Genomic DNA, 21,936 nt, shown 5'->3' on the forward strand with positions numbered 1-21,936 from the left:
AAGACCTGACAGAGTGTGTATCATACAGAACCATTTCTCTCTTAAATACTGATACGAAAGCACTGGACAGGCGATTGGAGAGTTACCTGCCACAAGTGATTGCGGAAGATAAGACCGTGTTTGATAAAGGCAGACAGCTAACAGCGAACATCAGACGCCTGTTGAATCTAATTATGACCCCATCCGGGGAGAGGAAACCAGAGACGATCGTCTCCCTGAACGCTGAGAAAGCCTCGAGCGAGAAGAATGTCGCTACCTCATGGAAGTGCTTCAATGGTTTGGGTTCGGAGTGGGATTCACCACATGGGTGAAACTCCTGTACAGCACCCCTATAGCTAGCGTGTGGAAAAACGCAACCAGCTCCGAATACTTCTGGCTGCACAGGGGAACAAGGCAGGGGTGCCCGCTCCTCCCCTCCTGTTAACATTGGCAATCAAGCCGTTGGCTATCGCCCTTAGATCGGCAGATTGGTGGACGGACATTCAGAGAGAGGGCACTCTATGCGGATAGCCTGCTCCTCAATGTGTCGAACCCCCTAGCCAGTATGGGAAAGATAACCCGACACCTTAGGGAGTTTGGCACCTTCTCAGATTACAAACTCAACTTGGGAAAGAGCAAAATCTTCCCGGTAAACCCCCAAGAGGGAAGAACGGAGTGAAAGAACTGCCGTTTAAAGTAACCAAGACCAAGTTCAGGTATCTGGAGATCCCGGTCGACCATACCTGGAAGAGGTTCCACAAAGGGAACCTCTTCAGCTAGTGGAGGAGGTGAAGAGGGATCTGCAAAGATGGGACTCGCTCCTACTTTCACTGGCCAGAAAGATACAGACGGTTAAAATGAACGTGCTGCCTTGGGTTCCTCTTCATATTCCGCTCACTCCCGATCTTCATCCTCAAATCCTCCTTCACCAGGGTCGATAAGTGGTCTTCGTCTGGGGGGAGGGGGGTTGGGGGGGAGGGGTGGGGGTGGTGGGAAGAGTTCCTCAAGTACGTAGGTCTATTCTACCACTGGGCAGCCAACTCGGAAAGGGTGAGGAGGTGGCTAAGGGACTGGGTCCGAATGGAGGAGGCCTCCTGCATGGGGACATCTTTCTGAGCCCTCCACACACACGCACTCCAGGAGCCCAGTGGTAGTGACCCTAAGGTCATGGAACCAGTTTAGGCGCCACTTCGAACTTGGTGAGATGTCCATGGGGGGCCCCCATCTGGAACACCCACCGGTTCGCACCGGCAAGGATAGACACCACATTTGACCCTTAGAGGGAGGACAGAGCGAGGCTGACAGTAGAGGACATGTACGTAGATGAGATGGAAACCCTGGGGGAACTTCCAGAGAACTCCCAAAAGGGAACAAGCTTAAATACCTGCAGCTGCGCAACTTTCTCCGCAAGGAGACAAAAACATTTCCCCAGAGACCTGGACACACATTTCTGGACACAATGATAGGGTTGGACTGGTTAGGAGACGACAAATATGGCGACATGTACAGACGACTTATAGAAATCAGCATCCCCACTGGGAAATCACCAGACAGAAATGGGGGGAGGAAATAGGCATGGAGATAGGGGGAGTACTCTGAATTGAGGTGCTGCACAGAATCAACTCCACCTCCTCCTGTTCAAGGTAGTGCACAGAGCACACCCTATCAAGACGTGAATGAGCACGTTCTTCCTGGAGGTGGAGGACAAGTGCGTGTGGTGTCGAGGGGGCCTGGCCACCCAGACCCCATGTTCTGATCCTGCCCCAGACTCAAGAGAATTCTCGACGGCCTTCTTCAAGGCCATGTCCAGGATGGTGGGGGTAAAGATGGAGCTGTGCCCCTCTGTGGCGGTCTTCAGGGTGTCAGTGCATCCAGAACTCCAGAGAGGTAGCTGCCCAGGGTCTCAGAATGGCTCTCAGAAAATAAAAGTTGAAGTAAGAGGATCCAGAGGAGGGTGTGGGAGGGTGGTGAGAGCTTGTGGGGAGATAGCTGGGGAATGGGGGTGGCAGGGAAGGTCACCTAGCAGGTGGGGAGCTCGCGAGGAACAGAGTAAAAACGGGGAAGTGAACCACCCACAGGAGGAACACAACCCCTTCCACACGGGGAGAAACCAGGAATTCAAATGGACCCACTCTCCCTTGAAATCTCAAATTCAAGGGGGAAACGGAACCGCCTCCCCACTGATGAAATAAGACAACCATCGACAAGGGTGTAATGAACTCCAATTGGCTTTATTGGTTGGCCAATTGGAGTATGAGCTCCCTCAATGATAGCTCATTGAGGGGGCCCATATAATCACCTGTGTAAGCTTTGTGAGCAGTCTTAGGTTGACTGGACTGCTAGCAGCATGTTTGTAGCTGCTCCTGTAATATCGTTATTGTAAATAAATATTGGTGTGGTGACGGAACTCCTGCCTCCCGTGGATTACTACAGTGGCGACGAGGATGGGATATAAAGTAGACGAGTCAGGCTTACATCCATTAGAAGACAGAGTGAGGGCAATAAAAGAAGCCCCAGCTCCCACCACGGTCCAGGAGTTACGATCATTTCTAGGGTTGGTAACCTATTATGGAAAATTGATTGAAAATAGTGCATCCATCCTAGAACCCCTCCACCAGCTACTAAAAAAGGGGCAAGAATGGAAATGGCCCACCCGCCAAAACCGAGCATTTAGGGACATTAAGGAACAGCTGTCATCCGAAAATGTCCTAGAGCATTATGACCCAAGGAAGGAGTTGGTGGTCACTTGTGATGCACCCCCCTACGGGGTAGGAGCCGTCTTAGCCCATAGAGGAAGGAATGGGGAAGAACGGCCAATAGCCTATGCTTCGAGGACCTTGGCGATGGCTGAGAGGAAGTACGCCCAAATCGAGAAGGAAGGACTGGCGGTGATATTCGCAGTAAAAAAATTTCACCAGTATCTTTTCGGGCGGAAATTCACCATAGTGACGGACCATAAGCCGTTATTAGGGTTATTAAAAGAAGACAAGTCAGTACCCCCAATTGCATCAGCTAGAATCCAATGATGGGCGTTGCTACTGGCGGCATATAGATACGTTCTGGAGCACAGACCGGGAACGTGAGTAGCAAATGCAGATGCTTTGAGCAGACTTCCCCTCCCGGACACTCCGCCGCAAATACCAAAAGTAGAGGAGACAGTAATGACTCTAAATTTTTTGGACACCCTACCAGTAGACGCACAACATATTCGGTTGTGGACGCAAAAAGACCCAATTTTAGCCAAGATGAAGCATTTCCTGCTAACAGGGGAACTGGAAAGACCAGTGGAGCCCCAGATGCACCCATACTGGAGCAGAAGGGACCAAATAACCGTAGAAGACGGTATCCTATTACGGGGAGCCCGGATAATCGTCCCAGCTCAGGGCCATCAGGCAATCTTTTTTTTTATAAATTTAGAGTGCCCAATTCATTTTTTTCAATTAAGGGGCAATTTAGCGTGGCCAATCCACCTACCCTGCACATCTTTTAGGTTGTGGGGTGAAACCAACGCAGACACGGGGAGAATGTGCAAACTCCACACAGACAGTGACCCAGAGCCAGGATCGAATCTGGGACCTTGGCGCCGTGAGGCAACAGGGGTAACCCACTGTGCCACCGTGCTGCCCTGCCATCAGGCAATCTTAACTGAGTTACATCACGGACACCCAGGGGTGTCTAAAATGAAGATGCTAGCTCGAAGCTACGTTTGGTGGCCAGGTTTGGACACAGACATAGCAGCCTTGGTACATCGGTGCCAGGAGTGCCAACAGGGGCAAAGAGTGCCACCAGCGGCGCCATTGCACCCGTGGGAATGGCCAGGCAGATCGTGGACCCGCCTGCATATTGACCACGCCGGCCCTTTCATGGGCTCAATGTTTTTCGTGATAGTGGACGCCCACTCCAAATGGTTGGACGTCCACCGGGTAAACACGGCAAGCACAGCATCGACAATTGAAAAGCTCAGGGCCTCGTTTGCAACACATGGACTTCCGGAGGTATTGGTGTCGGACAACGGAACGGCATTCACAAGTGGGGAATTTGGAAAATTCCTGAAGGAAAACGGAGTCCGTCACATCAAAACGGCCCCTTACCATCCAGCGACCAACGGCCTGGCAGAGAGAGCAGTCCAGACACTTAAAGCGGGACTCAAGAAGCAGCCAGCAGCGTCAATAGACACAAAGCTCTCCCGCTGGCTGTTTGATTACAGGACTACACTGCATTCCACAACGGGCATACCGCCAGCTGAACTCTTAATGGGAAGGCGGCTGCGAATGAGGCTGAGTCTCCTTTTCCCAAATTTAACGGGGTAAGTGGAGAAACAACAGGAGGCCCAACGCAGGGGGCATGATAATAGTCGGCAGCAGAGACATTTACAGGTGGGAGCACCGGTTTGGGTCAAGAATTATGGGAATGGACCAACGTGGGTCAAAGGCACGGTAGAGTCCCAAACAGGGCCCATATCCTCTGAGGTTTCAAGGTGCTGAAGAAACACCTAGACCAAATAAGGGCAGCGGAACCACACCTGGAGGCAGGCGAAGCAGGACCGCCTCAAGCTGGGATAGCCCAGACGGAAAGGATACCCACATCCCAGCCCCGAGAAATTTCTCCAGACCCCGTCATCCAGTCATCAGAGTCGGAGATGGACACACTCGACGAGGCCGCCGCGACCTCTCTCCCCGAGGAGGAGGAAGAACAACTTTCAAGGAGGTCGTCAAGGAAAAGACGGGCACCTATAAGGTACACCCCGCCCACTTCGGAGAACGACCCGGCGGACGACACAGAGGTGACAGACCCAGACATGAGGAGCAGGAAGAAGCTCAGAGGAATGCCAGCTGGCAGGAATTCCTCGGACCTTGGGGGGGAGGGGTGTAATGAACTCCAATTGGCTTTATTGGTTGGCCAATTGGAGTATGAGCTCCCTCAATGATAGCCCATATAATCACCTGTGTAGGCTTTGTGAGCAGTCTTAAGTTGACTGGACTGCTAGCAGCAGTTTGTAGCTGCTCCTGTAATATCGTTATTGTAAATAAATATTGGTGTGGTGACGGAACTCCTGCCTCCCGTGGATTACTACAAAGGGGAAGGATCCTAACAATATTTGTACATATATGGGTAAAGTCCCAGTAGGAACCCATCAAAACATTAAAAATTAACTCTACTGTATAAATGTAAATTAGTTTTGGAGTCTCAGTCATGGTTATGGTGAGAACGAGGGACTCATGTCTTGTTTCTATTTTTGTTATATACCATTAGCGTTGTTGTTGTATTGTCATTTATACACGTAAGTCTGTTTTTCTAACTCCAAATGCCAATAAAAAAAATGTTTTTTTAAGTAATTCACGCCCGCAAGACATACTGTGCCCAATCTGCTAATCACATTTAAACACATACAAATGCCAGTTTTACATGCTGTTGCCGGCACAGGGTGCAAACCTCGTTATCACCACCAGCGAAGGAACAGAGCATGGTGCCCGAATCGGTCGGGCGCGGACTTCTGTTTTGGCCGGTTGCCCAATTCTCCACTCAATTGCGGTTCACATTTGCGGCATTGCAAGGTGGAGAATTGCGCCCAATGTAGATAAGAGCTATGTAAAATATTTCATCCAAAAACCGAATGTCAAGTTATTAGGGTGATATCACAAAGATGGAAATCAATTTTCATGGTTTTGTAACTATCCATAAGACATTAAAAAAAAGGAAAGTAGTCTTACGATTGTAATGTTAGTGCACCCTAAGACTTGTTAGTTAACTATTCCCATCCACCCTTTAGCATTGTGCTAGACTACATGTAGTGTCGCCACTGTGCTCAATTGCAACTGCCTCCTATTCTACACTTTGTGACATTATAGCATTTCACCCTTGCCGCACCACACAAGTCCTCTTCCTAAACTAACTGCTGGAATAGGTTATACTTCTCCATACCAACTGAACAAATTTGAGCCCAGCCCACCCAACCTCCACATTCATCTCCATTCCATTGAAACGTATTTTCAATTTTGCTACTTTGGACATAATCCAAGTTCTCGTAAAAGCACAATTTTATGATCAGTCCAGATTACACATTTGTATATTGACGGGGTTTCATTTTTAACATACCATGAGTCATGAGTCAGAGCTCTTCAATAACTGCACAATGAAAACTGTGATTCTCCCTTTTCCCTCTCAAATCTATATATTAGATTCAGTCATATGATGGTCAGTATTTGCAAAATATTCTAATTCCATTGCATAATTCTGGTTTTATGTTTGTTGGTTTTAAAACATTGTACCAGTCAGATATCCCAAATGAATTCCAGAGGTTAATTGCCTTTACTACCTTTACTACTGGAACTATTCTGCTTTCAGCATATGTGAACATTTTAAAATGCCCATTAGAATATTATTGTTTTTGCTACATGTTTCCCAAATCTTGTATTTATACATCCCGATGAACACATCATTACTGTGAGGAGCTCTGTAGATAACTACAAAAGACTTGCATTCTTTGCTTTTCTTCATTTCTACCCACAATGTTTCTACTGCCTAATCTTCCTTACTAAAATCCCTTCTTTTTACTGCTGTAATTGTTTCTTTTCATCAAACCGCTACTTGTACTTTCCCAATTATCATGTCCTTTCTTTTGCTTGGTCGATTTATCTTGTGATCATGTCTGGCTTGTAGCCAAATCTCTCTCAAGCATCGTATCCTTTCAGCTGAATTTCTGCTTCTAACTCAGTCATTTTGTTTCTTATTCTACATTCATTCATGTACAAAACTCTTATTTGGATAATTGTCCCCAGACTTTCTTTATACCCAGCTGACCTTTTATGCACTTTTTAATCTACATTGTGGATTTTTTCCATCTACAGACCTGACTAGTTTAAATCTTTCCCCACTACAATTAGTACTCTTTCCACACAAACATTGGTGCTTGCCTGACTTAGATGAAAGCCAACCTGTCTATACATGTTTTCCTGATGTCAAAAGTGGCCCTGGTGCTCCAGGAATCTGAAAGGATCCCTGCCAACCAAGGATTTGGCATTCCTAATTTTGCTCTCTTTAATTAGGGCAATGTAATGCAGGATTATTATCCTGGAGATTATGCTCAATAATCTGTTTCCTTGATTGTTCGCCCATCTTTCCAGAATCTTTTATAATTACTTCATGATTTCCTGAACCCAGGCACCTCGCAATAAAAGTTCTGAAATCGGGATTATAGCTACAAAGTAACTATCTGCCCCGACACCAGAATTTACAACAATTACCATTCACCTATTCATCTTACCATATTGTTTCCCCATGAATAGCCACTTGCCTTGTACTCACTTATGCTTACCCTTCTCTGTAACATCCTTTTTTGTCCACATTAATGGTTTCAAAATAAGTAGACTAATTCATCTCTACAGATTAACCCCTTTCTAACCTAATCTGTTGTTCCCTGCCCTGTCGGTGGATGGTCTCCAGTCTCCCTCTGAGCAACCTGTGGTGTTACTATCTTCTTTGACATTTACTCCAGAAAACCTTCTCCTTCCTGAATGCGTGCTGTGTGCCTGGTTGATTTTCATCTTTCTGCTCAAAGAGTGCATTCATTGTAAACTTCACACCCATCTATATTCGCCATGCATGATACGCGAGTCTGAGCAGGTCAACATTATGCATGATGCATACATCATGCTCAATCCTGCCATATCTGTTTGTACATTTAAACCAATTATATCTATTTTGAAGTTACCGCTAGCAATCGCGCTCAGGGCAGCAAAAAATTGGAGGGGGATCCGAAGGGGAGGCAGAGAGCACGAGTCTCACTCTATGCAGATGATCTGCTCCTCTACATCTCGGACCCACAAAGCAGCATGGACGGAATCATCGCGCTCCTGAAAGAGTTTGGAGCCTTCTCGGGCTACAAACTCAACATGAGCAAAAGCGAGATCTTCCCAGTACACCCGCAAGGGGGGTGGGGGGGGGGGGGTGGGCAGCACGAAAGGGGCTGCCGTTCAAACAAGCCCGACACAAATTCCGCTACCTGGGGATCCAAATAGCCCATGACTGGAAAGGGATCCACAAATGGAACCTCACCAGCCTGACGGAGGAAGTTAAAAAGGACCTGCAAAGACACTCCCACTCTCCCTCGCGGGGAGAGTCCAGACGATCAAAATGAACGTACTGCCCAGGTTCCTCTTCCTGTTTACATCCATTCCGATCTACATCCCCAAGGCCTTTTTCAAAGTGCTGGACAAACTTATCATGGCGTTCGTATGGGGGGGTAAAAATGCTAGGATCCCAAAGAAGGTCCTACAAAAAACAAAATCCAGGGGGGGCTAGCCCTCCCGAATCTACAATTCTACCACTGGGCGGCAACAGCCGAGCGAGTAAGGGGATGGATCCAGGAGCCAGAAGCCGAGTGGGTGCGTGCGGAGGAGGCCTCCTGCATGGGGACCTCCCTCCGGGCCCTCGCCATGGCAGCACTCCCATCCCCACCCAGAAAACACTCCAGCAGCCCAGTGGTGACAGCCACCCTCCAATCCTGGAACCAACTGCGGCAGCAATTTGGCCTGACCAAAATGTCGGACAAGGCTCCCATCTGCAACAACCATAGGTTCACACCAGCACTGACTGACGCCACCTTCAAAAGGTGGAGGCAGGACGGGGGGGACACTGACAGTCAGGGACCTATACACAGACGACAGGATCGCAACAGTGGACGAACTGACAGAGAAATTTCGGCTAGCCGGGGGGAACGAGCTACGGTACCTGCAGCTCAAAAACTTCCTACGAAAGGAGACAAGGACGTACCCACAACCGCCACGACTGACACTACTGGAAGACCTACTGGACGCAAGTATCCTAGAGAAAGGGAACTGTAGCGACATGTATGACCGACTGGTAGAAAGGGACGACACCGTACTGGACGCAACAAGAATGAAATGGGAGGACAACCTGGGAATTGAGATAGGGTGGGGACTCTGGAGCGAAGCACTGCATAGGGTCAACTCCACCTCCACGTGCGCAAGGCTCAGCCTGACGCAACTAAAAGTGGTACATAGAGCCCACTTAACAAGAAACCGTATGAGTAGGTTCTTCCCGGAGGTGGAGGACAGATGTGAACGGTGCCAAAGAAGCCCGGCCAACCACGCCCACATGTTCTGGTCTTGCCCCAGACTTGTGGAGTACTGGACAGCCTTCTTCGAGGCTATGTCCAAAGTGGTGGGGGTGAGGGTGGAGCCATGCCCGATAGTGGCGGTCTTCGGGGTTTCAGACCAGCCAGATCTATTCCTGGGGAGGAAGGCGGACGCCATTGCCTTTACCTCCCTGATCGCCCGCCGTAGAATCCTGTTTGGCTGGCGGTCAGCAGCACCGCCCAGAGCTGCAGACTGGCTGTCCGACCTCTCGGAATCTCTCCAAATGGAGAAAATCAAATTCGCCATCCGAGGGTCGGACGACGGCTTCCACAGAACGTGGGAGCCATTCATGCAATTGTTCCGGGACCTGTTTGTGGCCAACGAACAAGAGGAAGAACAGTCGGGTGGCCAGGAATCAGGGGGAAATGGACGGGAATCGGGGGAAGGTAGCCGGGTGGGGGGGGGGGCTAAGGGTTCGTTATGGGGGTTTGATGGCTAGCTAAGGCCCAAAACTAAACTGTAAATAATTGCCTATAAACATGTGCCTCGGCCATATTGGGGAATGTAAAATATGTATGCCGGCTAAAGGGGTCGGCCACAGTTGTTATTATGAAGATGCTTACCTGTAAATATATATGTTAATTTTTGCGTGTTTTTTTTTTCTTTTTTTTTCTCTAATAATTTGTAATTTGTTGGATATGAAACATGAAAACTCAATAAAAAACATTTTTAAAAAAAATCTATTTTGAAGTTATGGTCTGTAGAATTATTTCTATTTGCTCACTCCAATTTATTATTTGTACTTGAATTCTCTTTATCCTTCTCTCTGAAGATTAATAGTTATTTAAACGTTCGGTATTGTTGGGGTCTTTACTGTAAGATAAAAGGAAGTAAATTTAGCTGCTGACATTGTAAGTGTTGATCACTACTAAAATTCCTGGTCTATGATTCGTTGACTCACACTGTTTCCTAATTTGCAAGTCTGAGTTTTATAGAAAAAATGCCAATTGTGTACAGTTTTGATCTCTTTATCTGAGGAAGGATTTTTTTTCTATTTATTCATGGAATATGGATGTTGGTGGCTGGGCCAGCAGTTGTTGCTCATCTCTAATTGTCCTTGAACTGAATGGCTTGCCAAGCTATTTCGGAGGGCATTTGCTGTGGGTCTAGTCACAAATAGGCCAGACACGTTAAGGATGGCAGATTTCCTTCCCTAAGCTGTAAATAATGATATACGGTCCAGGGCCACTGTGGGTGGTGATGTACTGCCCAGGGACCACTGTGAATGGTGATGTACTACCCAGGGGCCACTGTAAATAATGATATAATGCCTTGGACCACTAGAAATAATAATAATTGGTTATTGGATAGACACATGGAGCACACCAGATGACAGGGAGTGGGATAGCTTGATCTTGGTTTCGGACAATGCTCAGCACAACATTGAGGGCCGAAGGACCTGTTCTGTGCTGTACTGTTCTATGTTCTTAAAAGATATTAGTGAACCACATGAGTTTTACAACAATCAACAGTGGTTTCATGGTCATCATTCAACTTTTAATTGCAGATTTTTATTGAATTCAAATATCACCTTCTGCCCTGGTGGGATTTGCACCCTGGTCCCCGGAAGGGTTTCTTGCCCCCCGGGGTGTACTTGCCATGGTGGGGGTGCAGCAACAGGTTCACCAGACTAATCCCTGGCATGGCGGAATTGTCTCATGAGGAGAAATTGAAGAAACTGGTACTGTATTCTCCAGTGTTTCGAAGAATGAGAGATGATCTCATTGAAACTCATTCAGCTCTTAAGAGGACGTAGATGTGATAGGATGTTTTCATGGTTGGTGAGTCTAAAGCAGGGAACAGTGTCTCCAAATATGGGGCAGTACATTAAAGAGTGAGATGAGACTCAGGGTAGTGAATCTTTGAAATGCTGTACCACAGAAGGCTGTGGAAGTTCAGCCATTGAGCATATACAGGACAGAAATTGACAGACTTTCTGGATACTAATGACATCAAGGGATATGGGGATAGTGGGGGAAATGGCATAAGAGTTAGATGATCATCCAAGATCAGTTTGAATGATGGCGCAGACTCGATGGGCCGAATTGCTTACTGCTCATTTTTCCTATGTTCCTATCCATATATTGAGACGTATGTCCACAATTTCAAGGCCAATTCAGGAGATAGCTTTTAGTGAGTCTTTTCCCGTCGGAGAGAGATGGCTGGCGGAGTAATGGTTGAGGGAGAGCATTTCTGAGTGTAGGAGTATACCGGGGTTGGGGGGGGGGGGTGTTGTAGGAGACACAAAAATGACCAGATATCAGTAGAAAATGCACAGGAAATGAGTATCCAAATCTTCCATGTTGGATTCAGTTGTGTATGATGTCAGAACAAAGCATGTTCTGAATTCTAGGGATATTGCTAAACAGTTAATTGAGCTATAGGTTTTGCAATCAGGCCAAATGAATATGCATTACTTTGAAGAGAAACAAATCTATTCTGCACAACTATCCATCAACCAAAAACAGAGATGGCAAAAATTATGAAATTTTAACATTAAATGTCATATCATAAGTACCAATGAGTCACTCTTCCATCTGAACAAGATGGTGTACAACATAAATTAAAGGACCAGTTCTGGTTATCATTCTTTAGATCAATAGTCAGAGGCTCTTTGACCTCTGTCTTTCGGTGAAAACAGCTAATACAGAATAGATTTAAAAACAGAGCCAAGTAACTTGTATAATTGTTGCTCTTCAGCCAACATGAAGATTGTGCTATATCCTTTGTTCAACCCAGAATAATTCATGATGATTATAAATTTCTATGACGAAGGCCACCATGGAATGAAACTTTATTGAAACATATTTATCAAGATAGTTTGATCCATTGCTAAATTTAGAAATTGATTCTTCACCAGCAGTTTACCCAAATTACCATTCTTCATCTGTGTGCCCTCAGATTGCTGGTTGACCCAGGAGGCCTTTACAATTGAGGCCAATCCTGCATGAAACTAATCTTAATCTGATTCACTAATGTCTGGAAGGAAAATCTGCCACTCTCACTGAGTGTGGCCTCCACATGTCTTCCGATTCACAGTAATGTGAAATGACCTAGAAAGCCATTCAGTTGTATTAAATTGTTACAGAAAAGTTGAATGCGAAGAAAACTGGATTCAACATTTTGCTTGACCTAACCACCAGAAACAACTCCACATCCACTGCCAGTCGACCATGCAAAAAGTCCTCACTAACATCTGGGGATTTGTGCCAAAATTGGAAGAGCTATCCCACAGTAGCACAATGGTTAGCACAGTTGCTTCACAGCTCCAGGGTCCCAGCTTCGATTCCCGGCTTGAGTCTGTGCCAAGTCTGCACGTTCTCCTCGTGACTGTGTGGGTTTCCTCCGGGGGCTCCGGTTTCCTCCCACTTTTCCAAGATGTGCAGATTAGGTGGATTGGGCATGTTAAATTGCCCTTAGTGTCCAAAAAGGTTAGGTGTGGTTACTGAATTACGGGGATAGGGTGGAGGTGTAGGCTTGGGTAGGGTGCTCTTTCCAAGGGCCGGTGCAGACCCGATGGGCCGAATGGCCTCCTTCTGCACTGTAAATTCTATGAGTCTATGAACAGCCTGACACGGTCATACTCACTGAATCATGCCAATCGAGCCAATGCCCAGATTCCTGCATCATTCCTGAATATGCCCTGTTCCACTGACAGGACAGACTCACCGGTCAGAAGGGAGTGGCACTTGGAATTCTCAGAAAATTGACTCTGGTCCCCATCAGGTCCTGGCATCAGGTCAAACATGGGCAGGGGAATCTTCTGCTGATCGTCACTGATTGCCCTCCTTCAGCTGATAAATCAGTAGTACTCCATGTTGAAAACCACTTGGAAGAAACACCAAGGTATCAAGGGAACAGAGTGAAGTCTGGGTTGGAGACTCTAGCGTCCATCACCGTGAGTAGGTTGGTAGCGTCACTACTGACCACACTGACTGAGTCCTGAAGGATATGTCTAGCAAACAGGGTTGGCAACTGGTAGTAAGAGGGGGTGAACTTAGTGGTCCTCGTCCTCATCAACCTAACTGTTGCAAATACATCTGTTCATGACCGTACTGGCAGGAGTGACCAGCTGAAGAAGGGAAGTCAGGTGATGACAGCTTATGCCTGCGCAATGTCAGAATGAACCTGTGCATTCCTACATCAGAAAATTCAGGCATTGTTCCTTCATTACTTATCACTATCTTAATGGAAACATTGCAATGTGAAACAAATTGTCATTGTCAACGGTAGTTTTGGTAACAGTAAAACAAATTCAGTGGATTACTGAAATAAATACTTGATGGCTATTAAGGAATTTGAAGCTGTTATTTGATCCTGGGATTTGGACAGTTTGAAAATCTTTGTTTTTTCAACCCATACTGCTTGTGGCGGCATGCTGGTGCAGTGGTTAGCACTGCTGCCTACGGCGCTGAGGACCCGGGTTTGATCCTGGCCCTGGGTCACTGTCCATGTGGAGTTTGCACATTCTCCCCGTAACGGCATTGGTTTCACCCCCATAGCCCAAAAATGTGCAGGTTGGGTGGATTGGCCATGCTAAATTGCCCCTTAATTGGAAAAAAAAAATAATTGGGTACTCTAAATTTAAAAAAGAAAAAAAACATTTTAAAAAACCCAGACTGCTTGAATTTGATTTGATTGCTGTCTTGAAATTGAATAGCAGCCATACAGAGTCGTAGATTCCTCAATGAAAACAGCATTGCGGGTGGAAAATTAGGCGAGAATCGGAAAACGCGATTCTCTCCAACGTAATCATGATTTCCAATTTCCCAGGCCCCTCGCTGGCAAAGTGTTGGGAAATCCGCTGCAGAAGGCAGGAAACCTAATTTTTATATGTTATAATATGTTAGTGAGTAATTCGTCCAGAACTTCCCCACTCAGTGAAACTTTATCATTTGCCAGAATGACCTCACGCTGTCGCGATTTACAAGAGCTGGAGAGGAACGAGAAGCTGGCGACCTCACCTGTGAAGGGTATATCTGTGTGAGCGCCCAGGCCGTCATTACCATTCAGGGTGTCAGTCGCAAAGGGGGCAGTGTAGAGAACATAGGGGCGGGATTGGGATCACCCACAGGCCTTGGCAGCTCTTCACGTCCATGAGCCTCCAAGATTGAAGCTGTATGGCAGCTGGTGTACAGGCAGCACTTCCCGTGTTCTCCTTGCTGGCATCTGGTGATATAACTGCTGAAGGATTGCCCTTCCAGAGTGGCAGCTGTAAAGTGAATGGGAACAGGTGAATGGGAACATAGGCTCAGCACTGAGAGTGACTGTGAGATTCTTGGATGGTGTCAGGGTCTGCTGAAACTCTCGTGGGTCCAAGTGCTTAATTCAGGTGGACTTGAGAGGGACAACTGTGTGGAAATAGCTATTGTGTGGCAGGGAGAGAGTGGAAAGGCATTCACATCGGGAAAAGTGCATGGGTAGATGTCCCAGATGCTCAATGGGCTGAGGATCAGGGCACCGTCAGACATCCTCATTGCTCACTTTGATGTTCTCTTCCTTTACGTTTATGATTCTGGAGAATCATGGAGCTAGTCAAGTTGGTAATTCTATTGATTGCAAATCGACCAGCAGCATTGACATGCCGCTTCTCCTACTCCCTCTGAGGTTAAGGGTGTTGGTATTTTCTCCAGCTACATGGGGTGAAGGGCTAGGGACACCCTCATAGCATGTTGGTTTGGGGATGACTAACACTAGGGTGTGAAGAGCTCTCCCACCAAAGGGTCTCATATCAACCCAGGAAACCCAGGAATGTGATGCCTGCGGGATGTCCTCATGATGGTTCCTATTCATGTGCAGGGTGCGAAAGCCATTGGCCGCACGCTACAGGAGAATGATGGTGACTTGCATTGAGGAAGAGTGATGCTCCTCTCATCCTGAGCGATATGTCTGACAGAGACTCCTGCCTGATAGAGAGCTGACACATCCTGCCAATGAATGGACTTATCATGGGGTTCAGAGATTTTGGATGACAAATCACAGCTCCTCCTTCCCCCTCTGAGGTTAAGGGTGTTGGTATTTTCTCCACCTTACGTACGAGGTGGGCAGGCTCTCAACACTTTGTCAGCCCTTGGCATTCTCATCACTAGAGAAAAGTGGCAGACACGAGAGGCATGAGAATTGATGTTGCAGGGGAGGGTGTTACCTTCCATGGGTGGGGGTTTGAGGAGGTGAGGGCTCTGGGGGAGGGGGGGGGGGGGGGGGGCATGCCAGAAGAAGCACAGTGTTTACTGTGTCATCGGTGTGGGAGATGGAAGAGACATAAAACTGCCATTCTCACTCTCCATAAGGATGAAGCCGTGTGCACGGGAGTTTACGGAGCATGGCACCATGAAATGACAAAGTGAAGAATCTGCTGGTGAACAAAGTGATTTCTAATGCTAGAGCCTTATTGAAATGTTGACCTATCTTAGCTAGTGCCACAGTTCACCCATGCCCATTAGGTACCTATAGTTTCTTACTTTGATTTGATTTGATTTATTGTCACATGTACTGAAGTATAGTGAAAAGTATTTTTCTGCGGCCGAGGGAACCTATACAGTACAGACATAGTAGTCAAAAGAATAATCAACAGAGAACATTGACAAATGGTACATCGACAAATAGTGATCGGTTACAGTGTGGAACAAGGGGGCCAAACAAAGCAAATACATGAGCATCTTCCTCAGAGTGATATTGTTCCCCACCCTCCTGCTACGTCTAGGTGTCTCCCCTGATTCCACAGCTGAGGTTGAGGCAGTCTGCTGCTTTCCACATCCTGTTGCCTGAGATGACATTGGTGGGCAACCCCTGGGGGCCTGGACCATGAAGGACCATGCCGAATTTCAGACTGCATGTGTGTTGCAGAGTTGGCCTCCTTGATGTGCGGGTCTGGAGTGTGTCGCTCACAGGGCGGGGGTGTCAGATGGGTTGGACACCCCCAGGGTCTGCTGTGTGGAAGCCCCAGGCTACGCTCTTGACAATCCTCTTCCCTTGCGGTGTCCGGAGGTCCCTGGGCTCCTCCATGGGAAAGAGGGGCAGCTGGAGTGAGATCCCCACCATCCTCTGGCATTGGCACTCATGGATTCCCACTTGTGCCTGCAGCATGCTGTGGAAGCCCTGCACCATGCAACTCATGCCCTCAGCCATGGAGGTCATGAGCTGAACCAAGGGCCTGACATCCCCTGCCATGGTGTGCATGCCCTGCGCCAAGGTTTCCTCCGTGGTCACCACAGTTGCAATGTTAGCCTTGTTGCATTTGTGTGATGCTACCATCTACTTGGACAGAAGACATGGGACTCCTCCAGGAGGCCTTGCAGTCCAAGGTAAGATGCTTCCTGATGCTCGCAACTCCACCTTTGCACTTCCAACAGCACTGGGACGAATGGACAGAGGGATACATCATTGGCCAGCGGCTCAGGCATCCCTCTGACTGCTGGATCCACTGGGCCATTCCTTCCTCCGCCTGCTGTGGATCTTCAGCTGTGAGGTGCTGACCAGTGAGTGTGCCAGAATCCTGACTACTAGTTAATCCCACTGAGGTATGAGTATCTGCGCCGGAGGAGGGTGCGTGTGACAGCTTTGACACCTCTCGATGCTCGTCTCCAAGATGTCTCCCTCTGAACTATTTAGATCTGTGTGTCCAGAGGAAACGAGGATGGTGCAGGCTGGTAAACAGATTGACTTGCAAGGGAGCAAGGTGGCATTAGTATCACAGAGTATAAATGTTGAGAGAAAATTAACTCACGTGAGGCTTGAACCATGGCTGCATGTCTTGATGGTTCTGATTGTTGTCAGATTTCCTGGCGGTGTGGGGTGCCCACAATGGGAAACCCCGTTGGCTGGCTGCCGGGACGGAGAACCCCGCTGCAGGTGGGGGTGCGCCACACCAGAAAACGGGTGTGGCAGGACGTAGAATCTCGCCCATTATCTGTTTCAAGAACAAATTGAAGGCTGCCATTTGGATTTCTTGCCAACATGGCCATTTACAAGGAATGAGCTTGCTTTTGTTTTTTGACAGCATTCCGTACCATGTCTGTTGGTACATTTTTAAAAAATTCATTTGGGCTCGGGGTATCACCTGGTAAGGCCAGTATTTATTGCCCATCCCTAATTGCCCTTGAGCAGATGCTGGTGCCACCTTCTTGAACTGCTGCATAGGTACTTCCACAGTGCTGTTAGGGAGAGAGTTCCTGGATTTTATTATGCTTCATTATCTGAAGAGGTACAGACAGGTCTAAACAGCGTACAATCGTCAGCAAACATCCCCACTTCTGACCTTATTTTGGAGGAACGATGATTGATGAAGCAACCAATAGTGATTGGGCCAGGGCACTACCCTGAGGAACTATTGCAGTGATGCCCAGAGGCTGAGCTGATTAGTCTACAACAAGCACAGGTGGCATCCTCTGGGCTAGATATGACTCCAGGCAGTGGAGAATTGTCCCTGATTCTCATGGACTCCAATTTTGCCAGAGCTCCTTGATACCACACTTAGCAAAATGCTGCCTTGATGTCAAGAGGGGTAATTTTTACCCCACTTCTGGAGTCCAACTCTTTTGTCCACATTTGGATTAAGGCCGTAATGGAGTCCGGAGCCAAGTGGCCCTGGCAGACTCCAAACTGAACACTGGTGAGTAAATGCCCCTTGATAGAATCCTCGGCGACAGCTCCCGCCACTTTTCTGATGATTGAGAGTAGGGGGAATTGAATTTGTCCTGCTTTTTGTGGACAGGACATTTTTGTGTAATTTTCCACATTATATAAATTACATGTTTATAGCTTTCTTGGAACAGCTTGACTAGGGGCAAGGCTAATTCTGGAGCACATTTTCAACATTACTGCCAAAGTGGGTTGTCAGGGCTCTATAGATTTTGTTGTACGCAGTGTGCTCAACCTTTTCACATAGAGTGATTCCAATTGGCTGAAGACTGGCATCTATAATATAGGGGAGCTCGAGAGGAAGCCAAGTTCGATCATCCACTTGGCACTATTGGCTGAAAAGGTTTGGAAACTTTTCAGCCTTGTCTTTTGCTCTAAAATGCTGGGCTCTGCCTTCATACCATTTTATGCATAACATTAACCATTGTTTCAGACGATATGGGTTAACAGTTTTCTTCAGTACCGCTGTATTTTTAAAAGTTTATATCAGGTGACTTCTTGCTTTAAGACTAAAATAAAGGAATCTTGTTTCAATTTACATTTCAGTTTCCAGTGTTTACCACCATTTCCATTTCCATTTCCTCACTCTGTCCTCTCCCCATCCCCACACATATAATGCATCCAATAATTAGGTATCTCCCTGCTTACCTCTGAAGCCAACCATGAAGCCAGCCATGATGATATGTGTAAATGATGTGGAGATTCACCTGAGGAAGGAGCAGTGCTCCGAAAGCTAGTTTTTTAAAACAAACATGTTGGACTTTAACCTGGTGTTGTAAGACTTCTTACAATATGTGTAAAGACATTGCAAATTCAAAATTTGTTCCTACCCCTTATTTTGGGGTTTTGCCCTTCCGAACTGCTGAATACTCGATGCTCAATCTTCCATGAATATTACTGATCTCCTTAACCAGAGCAGTTACCAAATCATTGATCAGCTGATTGAAATGCTGGTGCATATTATATTTGTTACATGAAATGAGAATCTTGTGCACCAGGCAGAAAAACCTGTACATCCAAAGCTATCAGAGTGACTTACATATTATTTCATTTCAGAGTTTCTCCTCTGCAAAAATCAGAAATAGTCGACATGGTGAAAAACCATGTTAATGCTATCACCTTGGCTATTGGAGATGGAGCGAATGACGTGGGGATGATTCAGACTGCACACGTTGGTGTGGGGATTAGTGGCAATGAAGGCTTGCAAGCAACTAACTCTTCTGATTATTCCATAGCACAGGTTAGACTTTAAGTGTTTTGCCTTTTTAACCATAAATCAAAAATCTCTTTAATTCTTTGTACAAATGCAGTCGAAGTGTGTTTCTGCTGCACTAAAGTTGGTAAAAAAAATTTAAACATGAAAAGCTGGATTATTATACCATGTTTCTAATTCCCCCTTAACAATTACACAGATTTTAAGATTAACATATATTACATTGTACATAAACTACAGTGGTCTCATTAATACACAAAGTCCCTTTTAAGCACACAAGATGAATGTGATAACACACACACCTCTCTGGAACCAAATGAATATCCAAGGATTTCTCCTCCGAATTCCCCCAAATGATTGTCACATGAGAGTTTCCAAATGCCACTTCTGAAAAACAGGCTTTAAAATTCTTGCACATAATAATGCTTTCCCTTGGTGGTTTGTATTCCGTAATCCAATCCAGGTTTTACAAATGATACTTTCAAACAAAGCTTCCATTCCATTTTCAGCAGTGAATCCAGTCCAGGATTTCACACCAGCCCCTTTTGGATTTCTTGGTCTTGGCTGCTGTGCAAACTACTCACTATTTCCTTAACTCTTGATTCCCAGACTATATTAAAATAACATTAATTGTTTCATCTACCTCTGAAGTCTGCTGTCCCATTTTAAATCTAGTGACTGTGATTGTCTCTTTTAACTGAGAACATTTTGTTTATCTTCTTTGAATTCTTCTGAACAATATCTTGGTCTCTGTTCACTTAACTCCAGACTTCTTAGACAATCTTTCTGTCCCAATTCACTGGTTATCTGGACTGTATCTTGTTCCTTAGGAAACCTGCATTTCCCTTGTCCTGCCTAGCTTCTCCTGGCAGAGTTCAGAGCTGTTCACGCCTCAGTCACCTGGCTCCAACTGCTTTGGCTTCCAATTAAAACTAAGAACAAAGGAAAGCCGTTCCCTCTGGAAATGGCCTCCTGTTGTGAAGCACTAATTTACTTCTATTTATTCTTCAGACTGTAGCCCCCTCTAAGCACAATAGAAGCACATGGGAACTTAACCCACCCCCACATGTACAAACACCTTTGTCCAGCATGAATCTGGCCATAGATCTTACCCTGCCAGGCACAGAAACGTAAAATGAAACACCCTTAAAACTACCTTTGTTTTCCAAACAAGGTGGATTAATGTACATAAATGGCCATTAATTGGCCACAAAGGCTTCAACAGGTCTATGGGCTGGTGGGTTAGTGGGTTCCTTACCCACCTCCATATTATAGGGACTGGCTCAGAGGTAGGCAAGAAGGCAAAGGGCTATCCACCCAACATAGTTTAAGTGCACCCTCTGCCAAAAATGTACCGAGCTGGCTGGAGAAGAGGGGGACATAAAATTCAACCTCAGATTCTTAATGTAGAACAATTCCAGGTTTACTGCATTGAGGAAATATATTAATTGCTATATGTTGATCTATGATATTTTAAACCTGAGAAAATATTAGTATCTGAGCAATTTTAGCAGAATTAATCACCCTGTGCATTATTTGCTCTTTAGCGTGGTTTACAAAAATCTTTGTGATATTAATTAAGGCTTTTTTCTTCTTCTAGTTTTCATATTTAGAAAAGCTTTTATTAGTCCACGGAGCCTGGAGTTATATCCGAGTGACAAAGTGCATCCTTTACTGCTTTTACAAAAATGTGGTGCTTTACATAATAGAGGTAAGGAATTGCATCTGTGACTCTGGCGTAATTTTTTTTTAGTTGGAATACAGATACCTTGCATTATGGTCAAAGAGCCATATTTTTAACAAGATCTCAAATGAAGAAAGAGAGGTAAAGAGGCAAGGAGATTTAGGGATGGAATTCTGGAGTTTGGAGCCTAAGCAACTGAAGGGACAACCATCTATGGTGGAGCTATTGATATTGGAGATGTTCAAGAGGCCAGAATTTACGGAATGCAGAGATCTTGGGTGCTTTAATATTGGAGGAGATTACAGAGATGGTGAGAGCAAAGCCATGATGTGATTTTGAAAAAAGAACAACGATTTTAAGTTTAAGGCCTTGCCGAACAGGGTATTGGTACAGGTCAATGAACACAGGGGAGATAAGTGAGCACCCACTGTTGTCGTACAGTCCTGTTTGCCAACCTTTGCTTCCACCTCGCCTCATCTTGGTTCCTCAGCTGTCAAAAAGTTTCATTATCCAGTGTTCAAGTTTCCCTTTTTAATTAGAGCTTAACACTACTATATTCCCAAGCACTCACTCACATTTAGCTCATCTATCTGATCTATTTCAACTACTTAGATCCAGCAATGCCTCTGGTCATGTATCCTACTCATGTACTGCTTGAGGCAGGGGCCCTGAACACATTTTAGGAATTCTATTCTCTTTTCTCCATTTACTCCCCCTGACCCATCAATAAGTGTATAATTAAAATCGTCCAGAACAGTAATATTATTCCAACTCATCTCTTAACAACTGTGCGATACGTCTTCCCCATTGGCTTGAGTGAAATGCATTTCAACCAATGCAGTGGAAACCATTGCAGTGTCACTGCCGTTGATTATTTTTTATTGATTTTTTTAAAATGACAGGCTCATGATAAGTAGTTCTACTTACTACTAAGACAATTCAAAACTCATTCAATTCAAGCTAATGGTAAAGATATGCTGGCGAGGCCTAGGCTTGAAATAAATGCACTCTAGCTGGCACTATCTCAGGTATGGTTTTATCATCAGTACAGTACTGGTAGACCAGTCGCATCAAAGTGAATCACTTTGTCAGTGGATAAGGTAAATCTGTAGTCATTACTACAGCATGCAATATTGCTGGCTCAAAGACCATGTGTTTCCATGTGTTTCATATTCTGTCAGTTCAGTGTAAACACACATCTGGATCAACACCAGAGTTCAACTTTGATCAGGCAATGGAGAGACAAGTGTGATCAGAGGTCA

At 45.9% G+C, this 21,936-nt stretch overlaps 1 protein-coding gene across 7 annotated transcripts in view; it reads left to right on the plus strand.

The window, feature by feature from the left end:
• atp8a2 (ATPase phospholipid transporting 8A2) overlaps positions 1–21,936 on the plus strand; it is a 792,435-nt gene that overhangs the window by 553,067 nt on the left and 217,432 nt on the right. For all 7 annotated transcript variants that reach the window (XM_038818743.1, XM_038818747.1, XM_038818746.1 and 4 more), the window contains 2 exons: positions 18,834–19,017; positions 20,591–20,701. In XM_038818743.1, coding sequence (XP_038674671.1) covers positions 18,834–19,017; positions 20,591–20,701 — 295 coding nt within the window. The remainder of the gene's footprint in view (positions 1–18,833; positions 19,018–20,590; positions 20,702–21,936) is intronic.

This window comes from Scyliorhinus canicula, chromosome 14, assembly GCF_902713615.1.
Source record: "Scyliorhinus canicula chromosome 14, sScyCan1.1, whole genome shotgun sequence".
NCBI lineage: Eukaryota > Metazoa > Chordata > Chondrichthyes > Carcharhiniformes > Scyliorhinidae > Scyliorhinus > Scyliorhinus canicula.